The 21370-nt window shown below is 29.5% G+C and overlaps 1 protein-coding gene, 1 non-coding gene and 1 pseudogene across 3 annotated transcripts; all 3 read right to left on the bottom strand.

Moving 5' to 3' along the window:
• Positions 1-6006: 6006 nt before the first annotated feature.
• On the bottom strand, positions 6007-6079 carry TRNAK-CUU (transfer RNA lysine (anticodon CUU)). The gene has a single exon. It is a non-coding gene; the product is annotated as a tRNA-Lys (tRNA).
• A 3670-nt stretch (positions 6080-9749) lies between these two features.
• On the bottom strand, positions 9750-12540 carry LOC137806274 (proteasome subunit beta type-1-like; annotated as a pseudogene). The gene is made up of 6 exons (XR_016519712.1): positions 12378-12540; positions 12213-12311; positions 11956-12037; positions 10232-10496; positions 10055-10141; positions 9750-9981 (listed from the first exon to the last, which is right to left on the bottom strand). The product of XR_016519712.1 is annotated as a proteasome subunit beta type-1-like (transcript).
• Positions 12541-15925: 3385 nt separating this feature from the next.
• Positions 15926-17625, bottom strand: LOC137806273 (ribosomal RNA small subunit methyltransferase). The gene is made up of 2 exons (XM_068606288.2): positions 17230-17625; positions 15926-16896 (listed from the first exon to the last, which is right to left on the bottom strand). The coding sequence occupies exons 1-2, from the start codon at positions 17536-17538 to the stop codon at positions 16156-16158; spliced, it is 1050 nt and encodes a 349-aa protein (XP_068462389.1). The 5' UTR covers positions 17539-17625; the 3' UTR covers positions 15926-16155.
• Between the last annotated feature and the right edge of the window lie 3745 nt (positions 17626-21370).

The following is a 21370-nucleotide window of genomic DNA, read 5'->3' as shown; positions in this document are numbered from 1 at the left end:
AGAAGGAAAAAAAAGAAGAATGACCGACGATTAGGGCGAGAAAAAGAGATCGGTGATTATGATAGCGAAGTAGAGCAGGTCATGCCCGCCCTACAGAATTAGAGAAAACTAAAACTAGTGCATTTATGGAGTGTGGGTAGGAGTGCATGTAAGAATATTATGTGGCACCTCACGATTATTTATCTTATTAATTTATCAATTACCATATTTATCCTATTATATTATTGGTAATTACTTGATGGATGTAATTACTCTTACCATAAATAATTAGGGTTTCCCCTTAGGTGTATTATAAATAGAGATTACCAGACAACTAAAGAGACACCCTCATATTCCAACATCACACGACCGAAACTCATTCCCTAAAGGGGAACCCGATCAAGATCATGTCTTCGTCCCTCAGCCATACGATCACGGGTCTACCAGGTATTATTTAATCATTATTCATGTTTCATTATATGATTGAGGAATCCTAATCCAATAGTGCATTTATGGAGTGTGGGTGGTGGGTGGGTGGTGCATGCATTGAGTGTGATTTTTTGTCAAAATAATTTATAGATTAGTAAAATAACTTAGTAATTAATTTATTACTACTACCCAATACATTTTAAACAATTTTGTTCAGACAGTTTATTAAGGAAATAATGATTATCAAATTATACACAATAATACAATTATTGTACGTACTTATTGTACGCAATTAATTTGATAATAATAGACATGATTAGTGGATTATTACATAATTAGAAACACTGCAGATTTGTTTGCGAAAAACATAAAAGAGTAATCTTACTCATTGTCAAAATCCTATTGATGAGCCATTGGAGATGCAATAGGTCTCCATTATTTGGCCATATACGTGAGCAAGAGGAAGAAAGAAGAAATACACATCCACTTCATAATCTCTCTTCCATTCCTGAGACTGAGAGCTTCGTCAACAACACCTAACAAGTTAAAACAAGTGCACATACAACCTGGCTAAATTTACCATGGAAGCAAGTGACCAATTTATTTATAACTAGAAAATTACTTATACATGAATGATAGAAAAAAATGTTTTACAGTAAAAAAAAATATAATATTATATACAAGGTGTCAAGAGAAATTAATTTTAATATGCATCACAAGATAAAGATATAGTTACCATCCAAGAAATCAACTTAAAGAAACCTTTAATATGAATCTATAACAGTGGTACAACAAGTAGTATGAGAAGATAAAATAATGCAGATACTCTTAGACATTATGTAGAAAGCCTTCAATGTGAAAAGATAAGCACATAGGCCCTTGATAAAGTCTAGAAAATAATGAAAGTCTGAAGAATAATTATGTACTAAATTACTAATACAAAATCAAACTACGTAGTTTACAGAGAAAGCAGCGCATCTATTGCAATTTGTTGTCCCATACTTCATCCAAAGTCCAAAAAGAAGCCTTCTAGTTAAATATGCATCCACTCCATAACTTCCCTTCCATTTCTGAGGCTGCGAGAGTTTGTCCAAACAGAAAACATAAAAGAATAACTAGCTCCGGGCAATATCTCTAAGCCTTTTTTCGAGCGTCTCCTTGCGCTCATCAGTATCTTTTGCCTTTTCAAAGAGCTATTGCAAGTTCTTGTCTTCTAATATTTAGTAATGCTTCATTCTCTTTAGTTTCTCTCTGCCACAAAAGGTTCAACATCATATATTAATAATCTCACATGAAAGAAAGAAGTGAAAGTGGAGTATTGACATGTGAGAGCTTGACCATCTACTCTGCGTGCATGGCCTTCTCCGCTGCGATATTTGCTAGCTCCTCCATGATCTTGTTGTTGGAGATCCCACATCGACTAGAGATTAGAGCCTTTCATTGTATATAAGTGGGTGCAAACCTCAACCCTATGAGCCGGTTTTATGAGGTTGAGTTAGGCTTAAAGTCCACTTCGTAATATGGTATCAGAGCCATCTTGAGTCTATCCTAGCGAGTATTTGTTGGGCTTATCAGGCCACCCGCTATCGGGCCGCTATCGGACCACCCATAATATATAGTCCCACGCACGAGTTGGCAGTCTCGGCGTGAGGGGGGGTGTTGGAGATCCCACATCGACTAGAGATTAGAGCCTTTCATTGTATATAAGTGGGTGCAACCCTCAACCTCATGAGCTGGTTTTATGGGGTTGAGTTAGGCTTAAAGTCCACTTCGTAACATGGTATCAGAGCCATTTCGAGCCTATCCTAGCGAGTGTTTGTGTTGGGCCTATCGTGCCACCCGCTATCGGGCCGCTATCGGACCACCCATAATATATAGTCCCACGCACGAGTTGGTAGTCTCAGCGTGAGGGGGATGTGTTGGAGATCCCACATCGACTAGAGATTAGAGCCTTTCATTGTATATAAGTGGGTCCTATGAGCCGGTTTTATGGGGTTGAGTTAGGCTTAAAGTCCACTTCGTAATACTTGTCCCTCTCCTCTTTGAACTTGGCATTCATCTCTGCGGAGTTTGAACAATTCATTTTTTCTAGAAAAGAGAAAACTAAAACTAGTGAATTTATTTATAAGCAAAAAGATACCTTCATGCAACTAAAACTAGTGAATATATTTATAAACAACATGATACCTTCATGCAGTTTTTCGTTAATATCGGTAGGTGGTGCATGCATTTGTTGGGGTGTGATAGGTGGGGCATGTTGGTTGAAGTGTTAGTAGGTGGTGCATGCATAATGTTAATAGGAACAAAATAAGTATATTGACTCAATCATTTTAGCCTCAAAATAAAGACCTATGTATTAATTATGAAATTATACGCAATTATACACAATTATGTGTACGTAATTTATTTATTACTACTACCCAAGACACTTTAAACAATTTCGCTTATACAGTTTATTAAGGAAATAATGATTATTAAATTATACATAATTATTGTACATAATTAGATAATGATAGACATGATTAGTGGATCATTACATAATTAGAAACACTGTAGATATGTTTGCGCAAAACATATAAGAGTAATCTTACTCCTTGCCAAAATATGAGCCCTTGGAGATGCAATAGGTCTCCATTATTTGTCATATACGTGAGGAAGAGGAAGGAAGAAGAAGTACACATTCACACCATAACCTCCCTTTCATTTATGAGGTTGAGAGTTTCATCAACAACACCTAACAAGTTAAAACAAGTGTACATACAACATGGCTAAATTTACCCTGGGAACAAGTGACCAATTTATTTATAACTAGTAAATTACTTACACATGAATGATAGAAAATAAATGTTTTACATCAAAATAGATAATATTATATATAAGGTGTCAAGAGAAATTAATTTTAATATGCATCACAAGATATAGATATAGTTACCATCCAAGAAATCAACTTAAAGAAACCTTTTATATTATTCTATAACAGTGGTACAACAAGTAGTATGAGAGAAAATAAAATAATGTTGATCCTCTTGGGTATGATGTAGAAAGCCTTCAATGTGAAGACATAAGCACAAAACTAAAGGTGAAAAGATTTCTATTAGAACTAAAATCACATTACACATAGACCCTTGATAAAGTCTAGAAAATAATGAAAGTCTGAAGAATAGTTATGTACTAAATTACTAATACAAAATCAGACTACGTAGTTTACAATCCGGAACTGGATGTAGCTCAAGGTTGAGTGAACCAGTATAAAATTGGCTGTGTAAATCTCTCTCTAACTTCTTATAACTGTTTGTTTTAATTCTGCTTTTGCTGCTGATATAAACAATCGATTAAAACGTATTTTCAAACGGTTTAAATTTTGTAAACAGTTTTTGAATCATTGTTTGATTGCTTTCCTTTATTGCTTATTTGTGGTTGTTTGATAAAGGTTCTTTCTTATTCAATCTTTGCGAAAATCTTTGATAAACAATTCACCCCCCTCTTGTTTAAGCCATCAATTCTTACAATTGGCATCAAGAGCTAGGTTCTTGGAAAATATTCAAGTTTTTGTTTCTGTTTTTTTGAAAACTGTTTTTAATGGGTAGTAAGTTTTCTTTTGGGGAAGGTTCCTCTCTAAACAAACCACCTCTGTTCTGTGGTGAAAATTATAAGCTTTGGTGTATAAGAATGAACTTCTTTGTTGATTCATTAGATAAAGAAATCTGGAATGTTATTTCAAACAATGCTTTCATACATATGTCTAAAAATAATTCTACATCATCTAAAACTGAATGAGACCACCTTGATTGTATAGGTAAGAACATAATTGTCTCTGCCCTTGATTCTGATGAACTTTTCAAGGTTTCATAATGTATCTGAGCCAAATAAATATGGGATACTCTTGAGAAATATCACAAGAACCCAAGGAATGCTGGCTGGACAAGGATGAGCCCTATGTTGAATCATCTTCTTCAAAATTCAAGATGGAAGTCTGTCTTATGGCAAAAGAAAAATCTGGATCAAACCAAGTAAGTACATCTTCTTCCAATAATTGTGAAAATTATTTTCAACTTCTTAATGCTTTCCAAGAAACTCATGAAGAAGCTAAAAGATTAACCCTTTCAAATAATCGGTTGAAAAGTGAAAACAACTGGTTGAAAGAGAAAATCAAAGTTCTGGAAAAAGATTTAAGTAATTCAAATGCTGATTTTGAAAATCTTGAAATGATTTATCAAAACTCCTCTTGTAAATGTGATTCTAGTATTTGCAAAATTTGTGAATCTCTTCAAAAGAAAGTTTTGTATCATGTGAAAATTGTAGACACGATTTCAAAAGGCAAATCAAATCTTGAAAATGCTTTAGCATCTCAAAAGTGTGTTTTTGGGAAATCTGGTTTGGGTTTTAACCCACAAAGCAAAAATAGTAGTTGTTCAAAACCTTTTTCAACCATCACAAAAAATCAATCGGTTAAAAGATCGAATCAATCGGTTGTTTGTTGTTTCTACTGTATGAGAAATGACCAATCTGTTAAATTCTGTAAAATTAGAAAATTTTCTGTTTCCAAAGGTATCCTAAGAATCCTAAAGTTCCTTGGAATCAAATTAACATTCATGGATCCAAATTTATAAGGAAACCGGATCCTGATTTTGAATTTTGCAGGATTGCTTGGTGAGAAAATAACATTTATAGTATCTAGACAATGACTACTCCAGCATATGACTGGAGAGGCATCCAAATTTATTAACATCAATATCAAACAGAAAGGGCATGTGAACTATGGAAAATATGTTTTAAATAATGCATTAAAAATATTCTACCGAATGCGGTGGAAAAACATTCATAGACTAAATTCATAAACAACTTGTTATTGTCTCATTGGTTGGGACCACAACCTTTTTCAAAATTGGATAATTACTCTTTAAAATATTAGTTTCTAAAGTTAAGAAAAAAAATAAAAATCAAATAATTTATGAGACGACTTTGTAGACTTGACAAGATAAGTATGGACAAATAGACAAAAGAACACGTTCAATCAAAAGTGAAAAAAAGTTATGTGAGTATATATATATATATTACTCTTTAAACTTTAGAATTACTTTTTTAATTTTTTAAAATCAAAGTAAAATAATCTTCTGGTTGAAATATAAACATGTGCTGATCTCAAATACACTAATATTGTTTGAAGTATTATTTGCTTTAAAATTTAATAAGTATTATTTGCTTTAAAATTTAATAAGTATTATTTATTTTTAAAAGAGGGCATAATTAGAAGAAGAAAAAAATATTCCTAAGTGAGGATGGAATAAAATGTTGTGTATTAGTCACGTTGACTGAATGTTTTACTTAGTCGGTGTTGTCACTTACCATATTTTAATGGGAATAACTTCATGAACAAGAATACAGAAAAGTGGTGACTTTATCCTTTCCATTTTTTGCACAAAGTTGATAATACATTTAGCTTTTTGATGAATTTTTGTGTTAAATATGAAAGAAAGGTTATGTGGAAAGGAGGTGTCCGAATTAGAAATCTGCAAAAAGCTAATATATTATTGGCTCAAGGCTTTTTCCTAAAGTTAAATAGTGTTCATAATCTCCTCAGAAAAAAAACAAAAAAAACGCTCACCGTGGGGCTCGAACCCACGACCACAAGGTTAAGAGCCTTGTGCTCTACCAACTGAACTAGGCGGGCTTATGAATATTTTGTAAACTTTAAAGATGTACACAATATTCATCCTTACTCAGTTACTCCTTCAAAAATTGAAATAATTCATAATTTTTTTAAAATTAATGTTAAAAGGTTAAATATTAAATTATGTATAAAACCCACATAATAGAAACTATTATGTGATATGAGTGGAGTGTATTAACTTGTAAATATTTTCTTAGTGTTTATTTCTGTTGGATTATCAATACATGGTACTAGAATTAATGATTTGTATTAGTGACAGATTTGGATGAGTAGAAATGTAAATTTGAAGTGTGAGTGAAGAAAAACTTAGTACTTTAATATTTTACTTTGAGCATGATTTAAAATTATTTATGTTATTCACTCATAATGCATTAGTAAACATTCTCCTCTTTATATATCCATGAGGAAAATATGACAAATGTAAAAGAAAATTCCTTGCCTCTCTGTGTATTAACATTTATACATCACAATAATTGGGTTTTAATAGCCTGGTTATTTGCATTTTTACCATCATTGAAGTAGGTTTTTTCTTCCTGCACCCTTACGTTTTTCTTCCTGCACCCCTACGTTTTTCTTCTTGCACTTCCACAATTTTAAAAATGTCAAAACTGGCCTTGACCTTTTCTTTGAAAAAGGGTACCGTGGTGGAGTGTGCTACGAATTCATCAATCCATAAGTGAATTATGTTGTTTTCCAGATGAGGAGGTGTTCCGAAAGAAATTTTTTAATAAATTGTTGATTTTTGGATGCTGAATCCAGAAACCTAATTAATGTTACAGATTGATGGATATGAAAGATTTACAAATTCCCCAATCCGAAAGATTTATGGATTCCCCAATCTGGAAGATTTACGGATTCTCCAATTTGGAAGATTTATGCATTTCCAAATCTAGAATGTGAAAAAATAAATGTGGATTCCTGATTCTGTAAAATTACCGAACTGCGTTGTCTGGAATACTAGATATAAACTGTGGAAACGATAATCCAAGACACTACCGTCCACCACTAAAAGAAACACCTTCCTGTACTAAGAGATGGAGCAACGCCGCCGCTGTTCAGAGAGAAATGAAATCTGTGTGTGCAGTCTGTGGACAAAGGAAGAAGAAAGAGTAGTGTGGGTCTTAAGTGCATTTTGGGGTTTTTTAAAAAATAATAGGTTTATTTTTGTCTTTGCATAATATTATGGGAGTGCAAAAGTAAAAATTACGGGTGCAGGAAGAAACAACCATTGAAGTAAAGTGAACAACACCCATATAAATTAAACTACACCAAGGAGGGATGACAATGTGGACTGACTCGTTTTGCATAGGTCTGTCCCGTATTTGGTCTGTCCCGCGTAATAAACGTGGGCTAATTTCTCTGCCTCGCCCCGTATAAGGACCAACTCGTGGGTCTGCGAGGCAACCTGCATATAGTGTTTTTTTTTTGTTTTAGAAATTCAATAAAAATGTTTGTTATTGAAAAATTGAATATAAAGAAATTCAATCAAATATATTTGTTACCTTTTGCATTGCTAATGTTTTGTTAAATTAGAATTAATGGTTCAACTAACATGGTCATTCATACAAAATAAAATAGGATTATACTCTCACAATAAATAGGGAGAAAGAAATGATGGTTCAATTAGTATTAGTTCAGTTCTATTTGAAAAAATATTATTGGTTTGTTTCTCTTTCTATACTTTGATTGTATTTAAACATAGGTGTTTGACTCCACAATTAATTTATTGTCAACCATATGTACTACCAATTCATGTTTTCAGTTGTTCAATTGTGTAAATTAAAATGAATGATTCAACCAATATGGTCAACGTACAAAATAAATGTCATCCTACAAAATAAATGGCATTTACAAAATAAATGATCATTGTACAAAATAAAATATAATCCTACCCTCGCAATAAATAAAGTGAAAGAAATGATGTTTCAACTAGTTCAGTATAATTTGAAAAAAAAAACAACATTAGTCATTTGTTTCTCTTTATATTTTGAATGTATTCAAACATATGTGCTTGACATAACTACTCCACAATTAATTTATTATCAATCATTTATTATGTAATACCAAATTCTTCTGCATCATAAGGAGTCTATTCCAATCAGATTTTGTTTTAATTTTGGTTGACAATGACAGAGCAGCACACAATGTATAGAACGATTAGCCTGTGCGGATTACGGGTTATGCAAGTCGAACTTAAGCGGATATTATTGAGCTGACCCTGTGTTTTTTGCTAACAGATTGTGGATCGGCCTGCGTGACCGCCCGTATTGTCATCCCTAACGATAGTTCAAAAACAATAGTTCAAAGGAAAAACTACATTTGTGTGGTATACCAAAGCTCAATTTTTACAACTCAATTTTTGGTGTAAAAAGGAAAAGTCACATGAAGAAAAATATTATCTTATGCATTTTTTCCAGATGATATGAGGAACCAAATTTAAGTCCCCTCTCAACTGTTGTTCTTTTTTTTAACCTAAATATTTAGTTCTTATGAAATGAATGAGTTATAATTTTAATCCCTCTAAATTTTTTTCTTTACTTTTGTGTCCAAATTTAAAAATTTATATTTTTGATAATAGTAAGTGTTTCTCACTCTATAAGAATAATGCATTCTCATATTTGCAAGGGAAGATAAGAAAGTTTATATAGTTGGGATTTTGAATAAGATGGTTTTTTTCTTTCATTTTATTATGACCTTAGTTAATTGCTTATAAATTGAACAAAAGGTCAAGCAAGCACTCTAAGCACAGTATTGTAATATAATATCAACACGTGATACTTCAAAAAAAAAATTAAATCTTTAAAATAAATATTTTCCTATTTTAAAATTAATATTAAGAACTAAAATAGTGATTTAAATTATTTTAAAGATGAAATTCAAAGAAAAATCTTGTACATTTACTAAAATAAAAATACACACATTTTATAAATAAAATAAAGAAAATTTGTAGAAATCAGAGCTATCTAATTTATTACTACTAAAAACATATTTTCCTTAAACATTTTCTGATGAAAACAACTTAGTTTCTGACAGACACAGCAACAGGAAGTTGGAGAAGAAAGGATGAACATCTCAATACAGGATACTTATAAACAAAGTAAAGCAGAAATCACATCAGCATCTAAGCAACTATGATCACATGAATTCAGCTGTATGAAGCTATTATAGGAAATACTTTGTACTTTTCTACTAGCTAATCTCACAGAATCACCTAGCAACAAATATTGGAATATTGGAATTGTAAAAATCATTACCTACTTCAAAACCTTGCGGAAGGAATGAAACGAAGAAGTTCCCTTCATGAACTTCATTAATTGCTCCACATTCTACTCCTTCACTGAGTTCAAAAAATCTTTATTTGTGTTCTGTTTCAAAAATACATTCTTCATGATTTTGGATATTTTCTACTATGCTCGATATTTTTTTTTAAGTCGGTTCTTAATGCATTTGGAATCTGGATATTCATTCAATTTGAAGAAAAAGTTTGGTGTCTTTTGAAATTGTTCAATCCCACTGTTCATCGAAGACTCCAACGAATTGAAAACTAGCCACCTCAAGGGCCATAATTATAACGTAATTTTGAGAAAATATTTGGGGACGTACGAGGCAAAACACAACGCAATCGTGAGAGATGGACAGAGCAACCAAACATGCACACTAAAGCTATAAATTAGACTACGACAAAAAATCCAATGCAAATATAAGTGAAATCACAGTCTAGTTATAATGCGAACAGAGTAATACTTGTTCAAAGCAATTTCACGAGAAATGCTATTCTTAATTTCGACTCATGGGAAAAACCCAATGTAAAATTCCAGAAGCATTTCAAACATACTGTAGAGCATTAGTCTTTCCTTAGGTCCATGTATTCACGAAGACCACTGGATTTCAACCTTGTCTCCCTGTAAAAACATTCACATTAAGTTGCAAGTTCATTGCAGCCAAATGGTAATTATGTATGTCAGACAAACTTACCGTGTATATGTCTCTCTCAGTTGCAGATGCAAAAACGCTTTTGACCAGATCAACTGCTTCTGCTTCAGACAGTGGAGTAACAGCATCCTGAAAGAAATAATATTTTTAATTAGGTGTCAGTCCATAAAACTTGAAGAATCAAATATTTCAAGCAAAGCACCAATTTCAGAATGTTACCACGGCAGGTAACAGGAGTGGGCTAGGAGACTTCAGCTGGTTATCAAGAGATGGCATAATAAGTGTGGATCCAGAACCCTGAGAACTATATCCAACCCTCTCATAGGAACCAACGGCATCATATGTGAAAACACATCCCTTTGTCAAGGCCACCCAAAACATTGAATGCATAATAGGGAAAGAAGCGTTTGTAGTAAAGTGTGTTTGAGAGAAGCTGAGCCATTGCAGGGCAGCTCATTTGTTTGTTGTGTTGATGCTGATAAGTCTGCATTCAGAGTCAAAAGATGATATCACATCAGTCCACCAAAGGCTTCCAAGCATTTTGTCATGGTAAACTGAAGGTACATAACAAATTAGGGTCTAATACAGCAGTTTCCCTAGTTTTACAACATAAAAGGGTAGCCCAGAGCCCAGACTCTCCTCTAGTGGGGTCTGGAGAGGGGGGAATATAAATGCAAAATGTAAAGGTATAAAACTTGAGGCAAAGTCAAGACCCATTCTTTATGGTACACATCAATATTAAGTTGTCACTACTAGGGCAGAAAATCATTATGTATGTATTCCCTAACTCAGATCAAGCAAGCATATGTACATTATACCTTCCCCTTTTCCTCTGACTTATAATGCTTGTGATTTCTTTATGCAAATCCATGAAGATCCTTCCTTTCATTGGACACAAATCCAACCCTAAAACTATTACTTTATACAAATCTACAAGTCATTTTCAGTACTAATCTTCTAAATATCCCTTCAGATGTGCTTCCTTATCAATAATTTCAAACACCTATATGCTGGAAAATATTGTAATTATAATAATAAAAAGAGGGTCCAAATATCCACAGTTCTTTCCATCATGGTTATTGAGGGGCCTACTATTACTAAAATGCATTGAAATTTTGATCATGTAGCTAACATAACAGTGTCTAACTCTGGAATGTTTTAGAATTTAATAGAAATGGGAAAGAGGGAAGCCAATAAACACTTTAGTGACTGGACATAATTGGATACGTATAATAAACTGTGAGATGGCTCATAAGTAACTCTAACTTCAAAGTATTAGATGATACCATTGACCCTAAAATTCAAATGGCAAGCTGCTAAGTACCTTACGATCTAATCAAGAAAATTTAGTAATTTTAGGTTTCAACCTAATTTAAATCTACGAGCACAGTATATGCATACAGACAGACTAAAATTGATAAGTACTTAAAATATTGTATTTTCATCTACTAAATTTTGATTTGTGCGGTTGTTGTTCCACTGAGGATACATGCAAATGCATGTCATGTAGAGTGGTTAAATATTTGGCCGTGGGTGGATTTGGTGTTCACAGTCTGCTTCCTGTTGTCGGCATTTATTACATGTTCTAGATGGTGGCAATTAATGATTGATGTTTACAGCTTACAACTAAATCTAAAACAAAAAAACAACTAATCCGATAATATACGTAGGAAAAAAAACTAGAAGCTTTATTAGTGTTAGTCTGGGATAACTCAAGTTTAACAAAATAATCACATTTTTCAAAACACCGATTGGAAGGAAAGCTGATAAAATTCAATGATTATATAATCTAAACCTAAGTATGATTAAATCAATCCATTACACCATGAAAAATATCAACATATACCTTCAACACCTTACTTCCACAAATAATAACATATTATTGACATTCACAAGCGTTAGTAACACTATTCAGTTGTTTCAATCGTTGAGTTTTGGCTCACCAAATGCCTGGCAGACAAAACGTTCTGCAAGGCTTTCACATCAGCTTGAAAACCAGAAGAAGCCATCACACACTTCTCCGCCCTGTCGCGAAACAATAGAAATCTTAGTTCACATCCTTAAACAGCACAAACAAACAAAGTCCCTTGTGCAATGCTAAGATCAAGAAAATCAAATAAGCGATAATAAAACCCAATCGAATTTCAGGACAAAAAAGTAATTATTTAGGGCGAAAATTAATTGAAGGGGGAAATCATACAATTGGGAGATTTTGGAGTAATCCCTAGTGAGGATGTTGTAACCGGTGGACATCCTGGTATCTGCTGCGATAACACCTCCAGCAATTGCAACACATGATCTATGCAAAGTGAAAATAACAAATCAACTTATGAAAAATTGAAAATACTCATTAGAGAATCCTTACCCTCCATTGTTATCGTATGGAGACCAATTAGCGTGTTGCTTCGTCATGGTGAGTGAACGGAAAATGGAGAACACAGAGAACGGAGAGGAGAATGAATTAGGGCGTCGAGTGAAAAAGAAAGGTTTTTTTGTGTTTGTTTCAAAGGGTTTTGAGGGTGGAGGAGTGGATGGGGAGAGGGTGAGTGATTTTTTCCATTCTTCACAAAATGAAGAGTTTTGTGAGGAGTTAGGTAGATGATTGTATTTTACCAAAATAGCCTTAAACATGCATTTTATTACAATATCAAAATTAAATATTACATAAATTTATTTATAATTTCAAAAATATTTAATTATACTATTAATAACAACATACAATTATAAATAATAAAAATAAAAAAATAATTTTTTTATAATATTAACAAAATATATATAGTTATATAAAATAATAAATGAATATAATAATAAATATTATTTTCATAAATTTTAATATATTTAATAATTTTATTTCAATTTAACACAAAAATATTTTCTATTATATTTTTAAATTTTTTATTATAAAATATAAGTAATTATGAATATTATATATTAACAAAATTAATTAATTCAAACCTACACACACAAAATCATAATTCATTATTAAAATATTTTTTAATAACAAAGACAAATTTGTAAACTTACAATAAACCATCCTCACAAATCCACTCTATCATTCCTCAATCCAAACAACCTCACATATTCTCACACATCCTCTCTAATCCTCACAAATCCACTTCCTCCCTTCATCACAAATCTCCACCTTGATCCAAAGAGGCCTTAGTCTCTCTTGTTTTTTTTTAAGACTATGCACTTCAGATCTGTGTCTTTGCCAACACGAAATGCTTTTTTACAAGTATTTTGATTTTCGCACTTTCACAATGTAAATATTTATTTTGTATTTTTTTTTTTACTTTTATCATGATAGTAATTTAAACTATTATATAGATTATTTTCAATCATTAATAATTTCAAAAAATATTAAAACTAAATATTAAAGTTTAAAATAATAATTAAAAAATAAAATATATTCATAAAAATATTTTCAAAATTACTATTGAAGATAAATTCTTAAATATATTTTTCTAAAAAGTGTTTGCCTTCAAAACGATTATATCTTGGACTAAGGTTTTTTGTCTATTCATTTTTTTCTAAATAAAAAAATAAAAAACCTCGTTCATTTATATTTTGATTTGAAATGAAATTCCTAAAATAATTACAAAGTTGATGAAAAAAATTTATCTTAAAACCAGTTTTCTCCCCAATCAAAATATAAAAGGACTGTTTTTTTTTTTAATTTAGAAAATTAGAAAAAAATAATAGACAAAAATACATAAAAAAAAAAGCATTAGAGAAGACCTATTAATAAGAATATATTTTCATATACAAATTAATAAAAATATAGTTACAGTGAAAATAAAATAAATGTTAATATATAACCATCATCAATATTTATAAGATTTAATATGTAAGTATTTTATCAATATATTTTATTTTTATTATTAATGAAAACACATTCATCTATCACATCATTATTTATAGTTATATTGTTGATATGAATTTATAAATTATATATATTTTTAAAAGTTAATAAATATAAAAATTTATAATTTATTTTAACAAATATATACAAAAATATATATATATATATGATAATCATAAAAATTACATGAGAAAACCAAACACATTCATCTATCATGTATTTCTTATTTTTTTATTTCACAAAATGAAATAAACATGTATCAATCACAAAATAAATAAACATTGTATCTACATCTACATGTATTTCTTATTTCTTATTTTTATTATTGTTATATATATTTATTAAAATAAACTACAAACTATAAATTTTATATTTATTTATTTTTAGAAATATATAAACTAAAAAATTATATTAACAATACAAGTCTATGAATAAGTAATATGTTTATTTAAAAATAAAAATGCAGAAAAACACACACAAAAATAAACCATAAGTAATAATTTATAAATCATTGTTTAGTTAAAGGTCTTTTCACTTTTAAGTTATTTTGTATAGACTAAGGATTTGAGAAATTAGACTTAAAGGTTTAACTAAACAGACATTTATTACAGAGTAAAAAAAATATTCACAACTTATATAAAGTACATAAACTTTTATTATATAATTACATAAATCTCTCCAAATTATATAAGTCTTATAATTTAAATTAAATATTAAAATTATTTTTATATAATATAAAAAATTTAGATTTGAGTCTTAAGTTTATATATGAAGAAAGTTGAAAGAATCACCAAACAATATTGAAAAACATTGTCCAATCTTATTTGTTTGAAAGGAAATATCTCATTTCTTCAATAATTTCTTTGAAAAAAAAATTCTTAAATCAAGACAACAATTATCAACTAATATAAATAACAACTTGATAATAAGAACATTTAAATGTAATAACTTTTAATTGCTATATCTACAAAAAATTAAAAAATGAATTATATATAATTAAAAATAAATTGAAATTTAATATATTTAAATTTTCTTAAAATGATCAAATTCTTTATCCATATAACTTTTAATATGTTACTTCAATTTCAAACCTTGTTTATATTCTTTATTGGGAGTTCAAACAATTTTATTTGTACAAAATTATGCTAAATAAAATACTTTTATGTTGTGTAATAAAAAATCAAAAGTCATTTTAATGGCTTTAATTACCACAGACACTGTATCAAAAGTGTATTCTCGAAAAAAAAAATCAAATTTTTAGATGGTAACAATTTATAAGTTTTAACTTTGTGAAATAATTAATTCTGAAAATGGTAACTATTCAATTGTCAAGTCATTCAAATAATATTTAAAACCCACCCTTTAAAACAATATTCAAAATTTAAATTTTATTAGTTAATACATAAAATATAATTAATAAAGTTTCATGTAATTATACCTTTAACTAGGAAATAACCTTGATATTATTTACACGTAAAAGTGGAAAATATTTAAAATTCTAAATAAATCAATATTAATAAATTTTATAATTCTTAATCCATTAGATATTTGAAAAAACTCAATTTTAGAATACAAATTTGTATGATTAGCGATTATTTGCGTATAAGTAATTAATATTTAAAAGTACAATTTTTAAATAATTAATATTAATAAAAAGAATTTTAAATTTTCCTATTTTGTAAACATTTAAAAGGTTCAACTAACAAAAGGGATTTTTAAGATTGTTCATTAAGCATTTTATACATGTATAAGAAAAATAATTAATTCTAAAAAATAGAAAACTTAAATTAAATAATATTAATAAAATAAAATTTTAATAATTAAACACTTCAAAAGATTTATCTGAAAAATATAAATTTTATTATATTATGCCTCACTAATATCCTTTATATGCATAAGGAATGTAATCAATATTTTAAAAAATAAATTACTCTTTACAACTATTATGAAATAATATTTTAATTAATAAAGGGATACTACAAAATATGACTCAATCATTGGAAAAAAATAAGATATATGACATAAGAGAATGAACATGACAACACTCAAAGTTGCAAATCCTCATAAAGTAATGAAGGAAGAACATAATTTAATCAAAACACTATGGATTACATGTAGTACTACACATTGAAGAAGGAGAACAACAAAATTATACTATGTTTAAGAAAAGTTAATCTGATACCACTCTTTTTTGAAAAATGCAGCCTAATGATAAGACTAATAGGCAAAAAATAGTGTAGACTAAAAAAAAGAAGCTATCAAGAAAATTGATCATCTAAAATCAGGAGAAGTGTATTCCAGCTTTGTTGAACAGAGAAAGCAGGTATAAGAATTCCTGCAATGTGAGCTTGGAAGACCTCTTTTCTTCAAAATCTCCTTCCTTGAGAACACCCAAAACCTTGTTCTTGAATTCAGATTGCACATCATCCGCTTCCCCATCCTCAACTTCCATTTCGTTATCATCTGCTTCATCATCATCCATCTCCATACCTTGATCCTCACCAAAACTAGCGAAGTCCATTTTGGTATCTGCTTCCTTCAGTGAATCTTTCTGTCCAAGTTCCAGCGCCCGCACAGTTCTGTAGTTCTTTTCAAGCAAGGAGATTACACTCTTCTGCCTAAATATTGAACCAAGTGTTTTGTTCTTCCTGTTGAAACAAATCCGCAAAAAGCCATCCCATTCCTTTTGCTTAACTTCAATGCGAGGTTTCCTGGGCTCAATTCGCACTACAGAGGAATCAACCTTGGGAGGGGGCCTGAAGTTGTTTCTTCCAACTTTGAGGAGGTGGGAAACTCGAGCATGGAGTTGAGTGTTCACCGTAAGACGACAATACAGTTTATCATCAGGCTGAGCAACCAGTCTCATGGCAAACTCTCTCTGGAACATTATGATTGCAGCCCTAAATACAGGCTGGTGATTCAGTAACTTGAATGTCAGAGGAGAAGATATTTGGTACGGAATGTTTGCAACACATATGTCAAAATAAGGAAGTTCCGTCTTCAGCACATCACCTTGGATAACCTGAAACCATGAAAATAAATAAAACATTATACAAAAACATGTTAATCCAAACAGATTCTGTGTTCACCATGCATCATATAACTCATTGAAAATAAGCACTTCAATATACATAATAAATTGTTCTGATAAGCTATTAAAAACCTCATTCAAACATGCTACCCCAGAGAAAAAGGTTCGGTTTTTTGGGGTCACATACCGCAATGGTCTCCAGTAACTTCTTGTGTTTCTGGTTATTTTAAATTTTTATAGAAAAAATTGACAATTCGCACGAAATAATTTTTTTGAAAAGGGGAAAACTTAGGAATGAAAACTGAAACAGAGAGTGAATCATACAGTGAGGCGATTGGAGTGAGCAGTGCCCTGGAACCGTCGCTGGAGCTCGAGAACCATGCGGGGATCGATTTCGACGGCGATGACCTTCTTGGCGGCTTCTAGAAGCTTCTTTGTAAGGTTTCCTGTGCCGGGACCGATCTCGAGAACGACGTCAGTGGGTTTTAAGCCGGATTTCTGCACGATGGAGTCGACAAGCAAAGGATTCTTGAGGATGTGCTGCCCCTTCGATTTGTGGAAGGAGATTCCTCCTTGGTACGGCATGTGCTGCGGCGGCGCCGCCTTCTCCTTCTTCGCTTTCCCTCCCGCCATTGAAAGAGCTCACGCGCGCAGTTAGGGCCGGCCGGTGGAAAAACAAGAAAAAAGTGGTTTTTATTCCTTAAAAAAAATTATGATTTGAAGAGATTTGTGAAGAAAATAGATTTTTTTTTTTAAATATCAAAAGTCATTCTAATGACTTTAATTACTGCAGATACTGTATTAAAAGTGTATTCACAAAAGGTTATTTAATCTTCTTCCATGTTTTAAACAAACAGTGAAAAAAATTCAAATTTAACAATTTATAAATTTTAATTTTGTGAAATAATTAATTCTGAAAATGGTAACTATTCAATTGTCAAGTCATTCAAATAATATTTAAAACCCACCTTTAAAACTATATTCAAAATTTTAGTATATTCGGTCTGTTTTACTTATCACATAGCAGTTTTAAAAATTTTAGAGTTTAGGATTTTAAAAATATCTTATATTTAATAATTTTTTAAAACGTGAGTGGTTATTTTCTAGATTTCTTTTTTTTTTCTCTTAATTGAAACAGATTGTTTAGCAAATTTTTAAAACTTCCAAATTTGATTTTATGAGTTTCATTTCTCTCTTTTTCTCTCTTAATTTAAACAGATTGTGAGATATTTTACAAATTTATTTTTCTTAATTTTTATTTTTAGCAAATTTTTAAAACTTTCAAATTTGATTTTATGGGTTTAATTTCTCTCTTTTATCTCTTGATCGAAAGAGATTGTGAGATATTTTATAAATTTGTTTTTATTTTATTCTTATTAATATTTTATTTTTATCAAATTTTTAAAACTTCCAAATTAGATTTTATGGGTTTCTTTTTCTATTTTTTTTCTTTTAATTGAAACAGATTGTGAGATATTTTACAAATTTATTTTTATTAATATTTTACTTTGTCATTATTTTTTTATTTTATAATTTTAAAAAGTTAAAAAGTTAAAAATTCCATTTTTATTATTTTCATTTTATCTTAATATATTAGTATATTCTATCATTTTCACTTATGTCAAATGTGAGTTTTGAAAATTTATGAAATTTAGCAAATTTTTAAAAATGTGAGCGGTTACTTATAAATTTGATTTTCTGGATTTTATTTCTCTTTTTCTTTCTTAGTTGAAATCGATTATGAGATATTTTACAAAATTATTTTTATTTTATTCTTATTAATATTTTATTTTTAGTAAATTTTTAAAATTTCCAAATTTGACTTTATGGGTTTCTTTTCTCTCTTTTTTTTTCTCTTAATTGAAACAGATTGTGAGATATTTTATAAATTTATTTTTATTTTATTCTTATTAATGTTTTGTTTTTAACAAATTTTAAAACTTCCTCTCTTTTATGAGTTGAAATTACATGAAGTTACCTTTAATAATCTTTAATATGTGATATGTAAAAACTTTAGCATATAATAACTATATGATAAGAGGTTTTTATAATAGAAGCACTTTTAAACATAACAATGTTAGAATGTTCATTAAAATATAATGCATTTGATTAAGTTTACTTAATTGTATTTATAATCATCAAAACTTTCTACTAAAAAAATATCTAGTGTTTCTAAACTGTATTAGATCGTTAAAATATTAGTTGAGTTGTTTCAATATTACTACATATTTTATAACGATGAACTGAAGAGTAACAAAGACAATCTTCTTTTAAAACTTCTCAAAGACATCTTATTGCCCATTTTTTATAATCCTTAAAAAGTTTATGTAAAGTATGTGTGGAAGGTTAAAAAAAAATATCTACCATTACGTGGTAAATGAAAAACCTCCTCAATTCAATCATATAATTCTTCGATGCAATTTTGTGAAAGATAGTATATATATTTGCTACCAAATCATGACTTTAGCACCCAACATCTTAAAAGAGGAAAATATTTCTTCTAAAGGACAAGTTAACCAAATAAATAAAAGTTAAACAAAAATTTATTTCTTTAAAAGAGAACGTCTTTAGATTAATTAAAGAAAAGAAAAAAAAAATCTCCTAAGAATTAGTAAAAAATCCCATGATAAATTTGGACACATCTTGAAGAAAGAAATACAAGGTGAATAGATAAAAGTAAGTTGAGAAAAGAGAAATAAATAATCAACAATGTTGAGTTATTTAGTTGTGTAGAAATACAGAACCAAAGTATTTTTTTAATTATGTAATTTGACAAATTTAATAAGAGATAAACTATTTAAATAATACAATACTAATCACCCACTTACTTTATGTCCAAACATGTGTTGTGAAATAATATTTTTTTTTTGTATTCTCTTGAGCAAACAATAAAATATAATCCAGTTCCTTTTGACTAACCAGTGTCTACAATAATTCTAAGAAAAAGAAAAGCGTATCAGTGTATGATCACACTCACATGGCAAAAGGGAACAGTTTTTATTTGCAGACAGAGAAAATCAAGATTTATAATAATTTCTATGCTTTGGTCCTCACAATACCTTATATGTTATAATATTTCTCATGCTTTGCTCGTGACAATATCTTATAGGTACATGTGGACCTAAAGCACATAAATATTTCTGGCACACATATACCTCTTGCCATTTTAAAAGGAAAAAAGGGTAAAACTTGGCAAGCACTGTATGATGAGTAGATACAATGAAACCAAATTCAATGAATATTAATTGGGTTGCTAACATTTATGGATTCAAGTACAAAACTTTGCGTTCTTCAAAGCTCACAAGCTGGTACTACAAATTTTTCTTTTTCTTTTTCCATTTCTTACCCATATCGACTAATCATTCTTCTGCCTCCAATAAAGTTCATATTATTAAAGAAATGAAACTATCAAAAGATATAGACGTGTGAATGAAAAAGACATTTTCGTAGTGAAGTGTTTAATTTTAGGTTGTTTAGAAGTTGAGATTGAGAGTAGTTTATAAACTTTTTTTTCTCATATTGAAACGTCTATTAAAAATGGTAAAGTGTTTAATTTTAGGTTGTTTAGGAGTTGAGATTGAGAGTAGTTTATAAACTTTTCTTCTGATAACTTATTGAAACGTCTTTTAAAAATAAAACTATGATAAAACACTAACTTTTAAAATAACAATATCTTAAATATAATGTAATGATTAATCCTAACAATACTACTCGGTACTCGAAACAGACACAATGATGTATAAATCAAATTTTATTTTTTTAATTTAAAGTTGATTTATTTAATATGATATTAGATTTTATGCTAATGAAAGTTTATTTAAATTATTATATCATTCGTTGTAAATCCTTTTCAAAATACCACAAAAGTCTAGTCTCTCACATGAGCTAAAAATATCTATTTATATGTTTTAAAGTTTAATTTTTATTGTCAGATAATGATTACATACATCCCAAAATATAAGAAAATTTTGGAATTTAATCTCTCATTCATCTACATGGTGAATGTTAGTTGTGTTGTGCTTAATCAGATTCACTTGAAGAAGATAATCAGACTTTCATAAAATCTATCAGTGTTCAAAGGTAATTTAACCTGACATAGTTAATTATTAATAAATATCATTTATATTTCTAAGTGCCAGCTAAATAATTTTCATCCACACCCCTTTACTCTTGTAATTTAACAATTATAAACGAATTACTTATTAGATTAGTTAAACTATATGAAAATGAAATGTAAAGCTTATGACTCTCTTAAATTATACTTATATTAACTCGATTTTTAATCAAATTCTGTGTTTCGATTATTGAAAAGAAGATATTATCATTATTTTTCCAAAATCATCAATATTATAGTCTTATATGGCTCAATAATCGAAATTAAAAATATTTTATATATTTTTTCTTCCTCCAACTCATCATAATATTTTTTTTAAAATAAACTCATGAAAAAAAAATGTTATCTCTC

The sequence above is a fragment of the Phaseolus vulgaris genome, chromosome 3, assembly GCF_051622355.1.
Source record: "Phaseolus vulgaris cultivar YP4 chromosome 3, ASM5162235v1, whole genome shotgun sequence".
In the NCBI taxonomy this organism is placed as follows: domain Eukaryota; kingdom Viridiplantae; phylum Streptophyta; class Magnoliopsida; order Fabales; family Fabaceae; genus Phaseolus; species Phaseolus vulgaris.
Note: the sequence above shows the minus strand (reverse complement) of the source record. Positions and strands in the feature narration are given on the sequence as shown.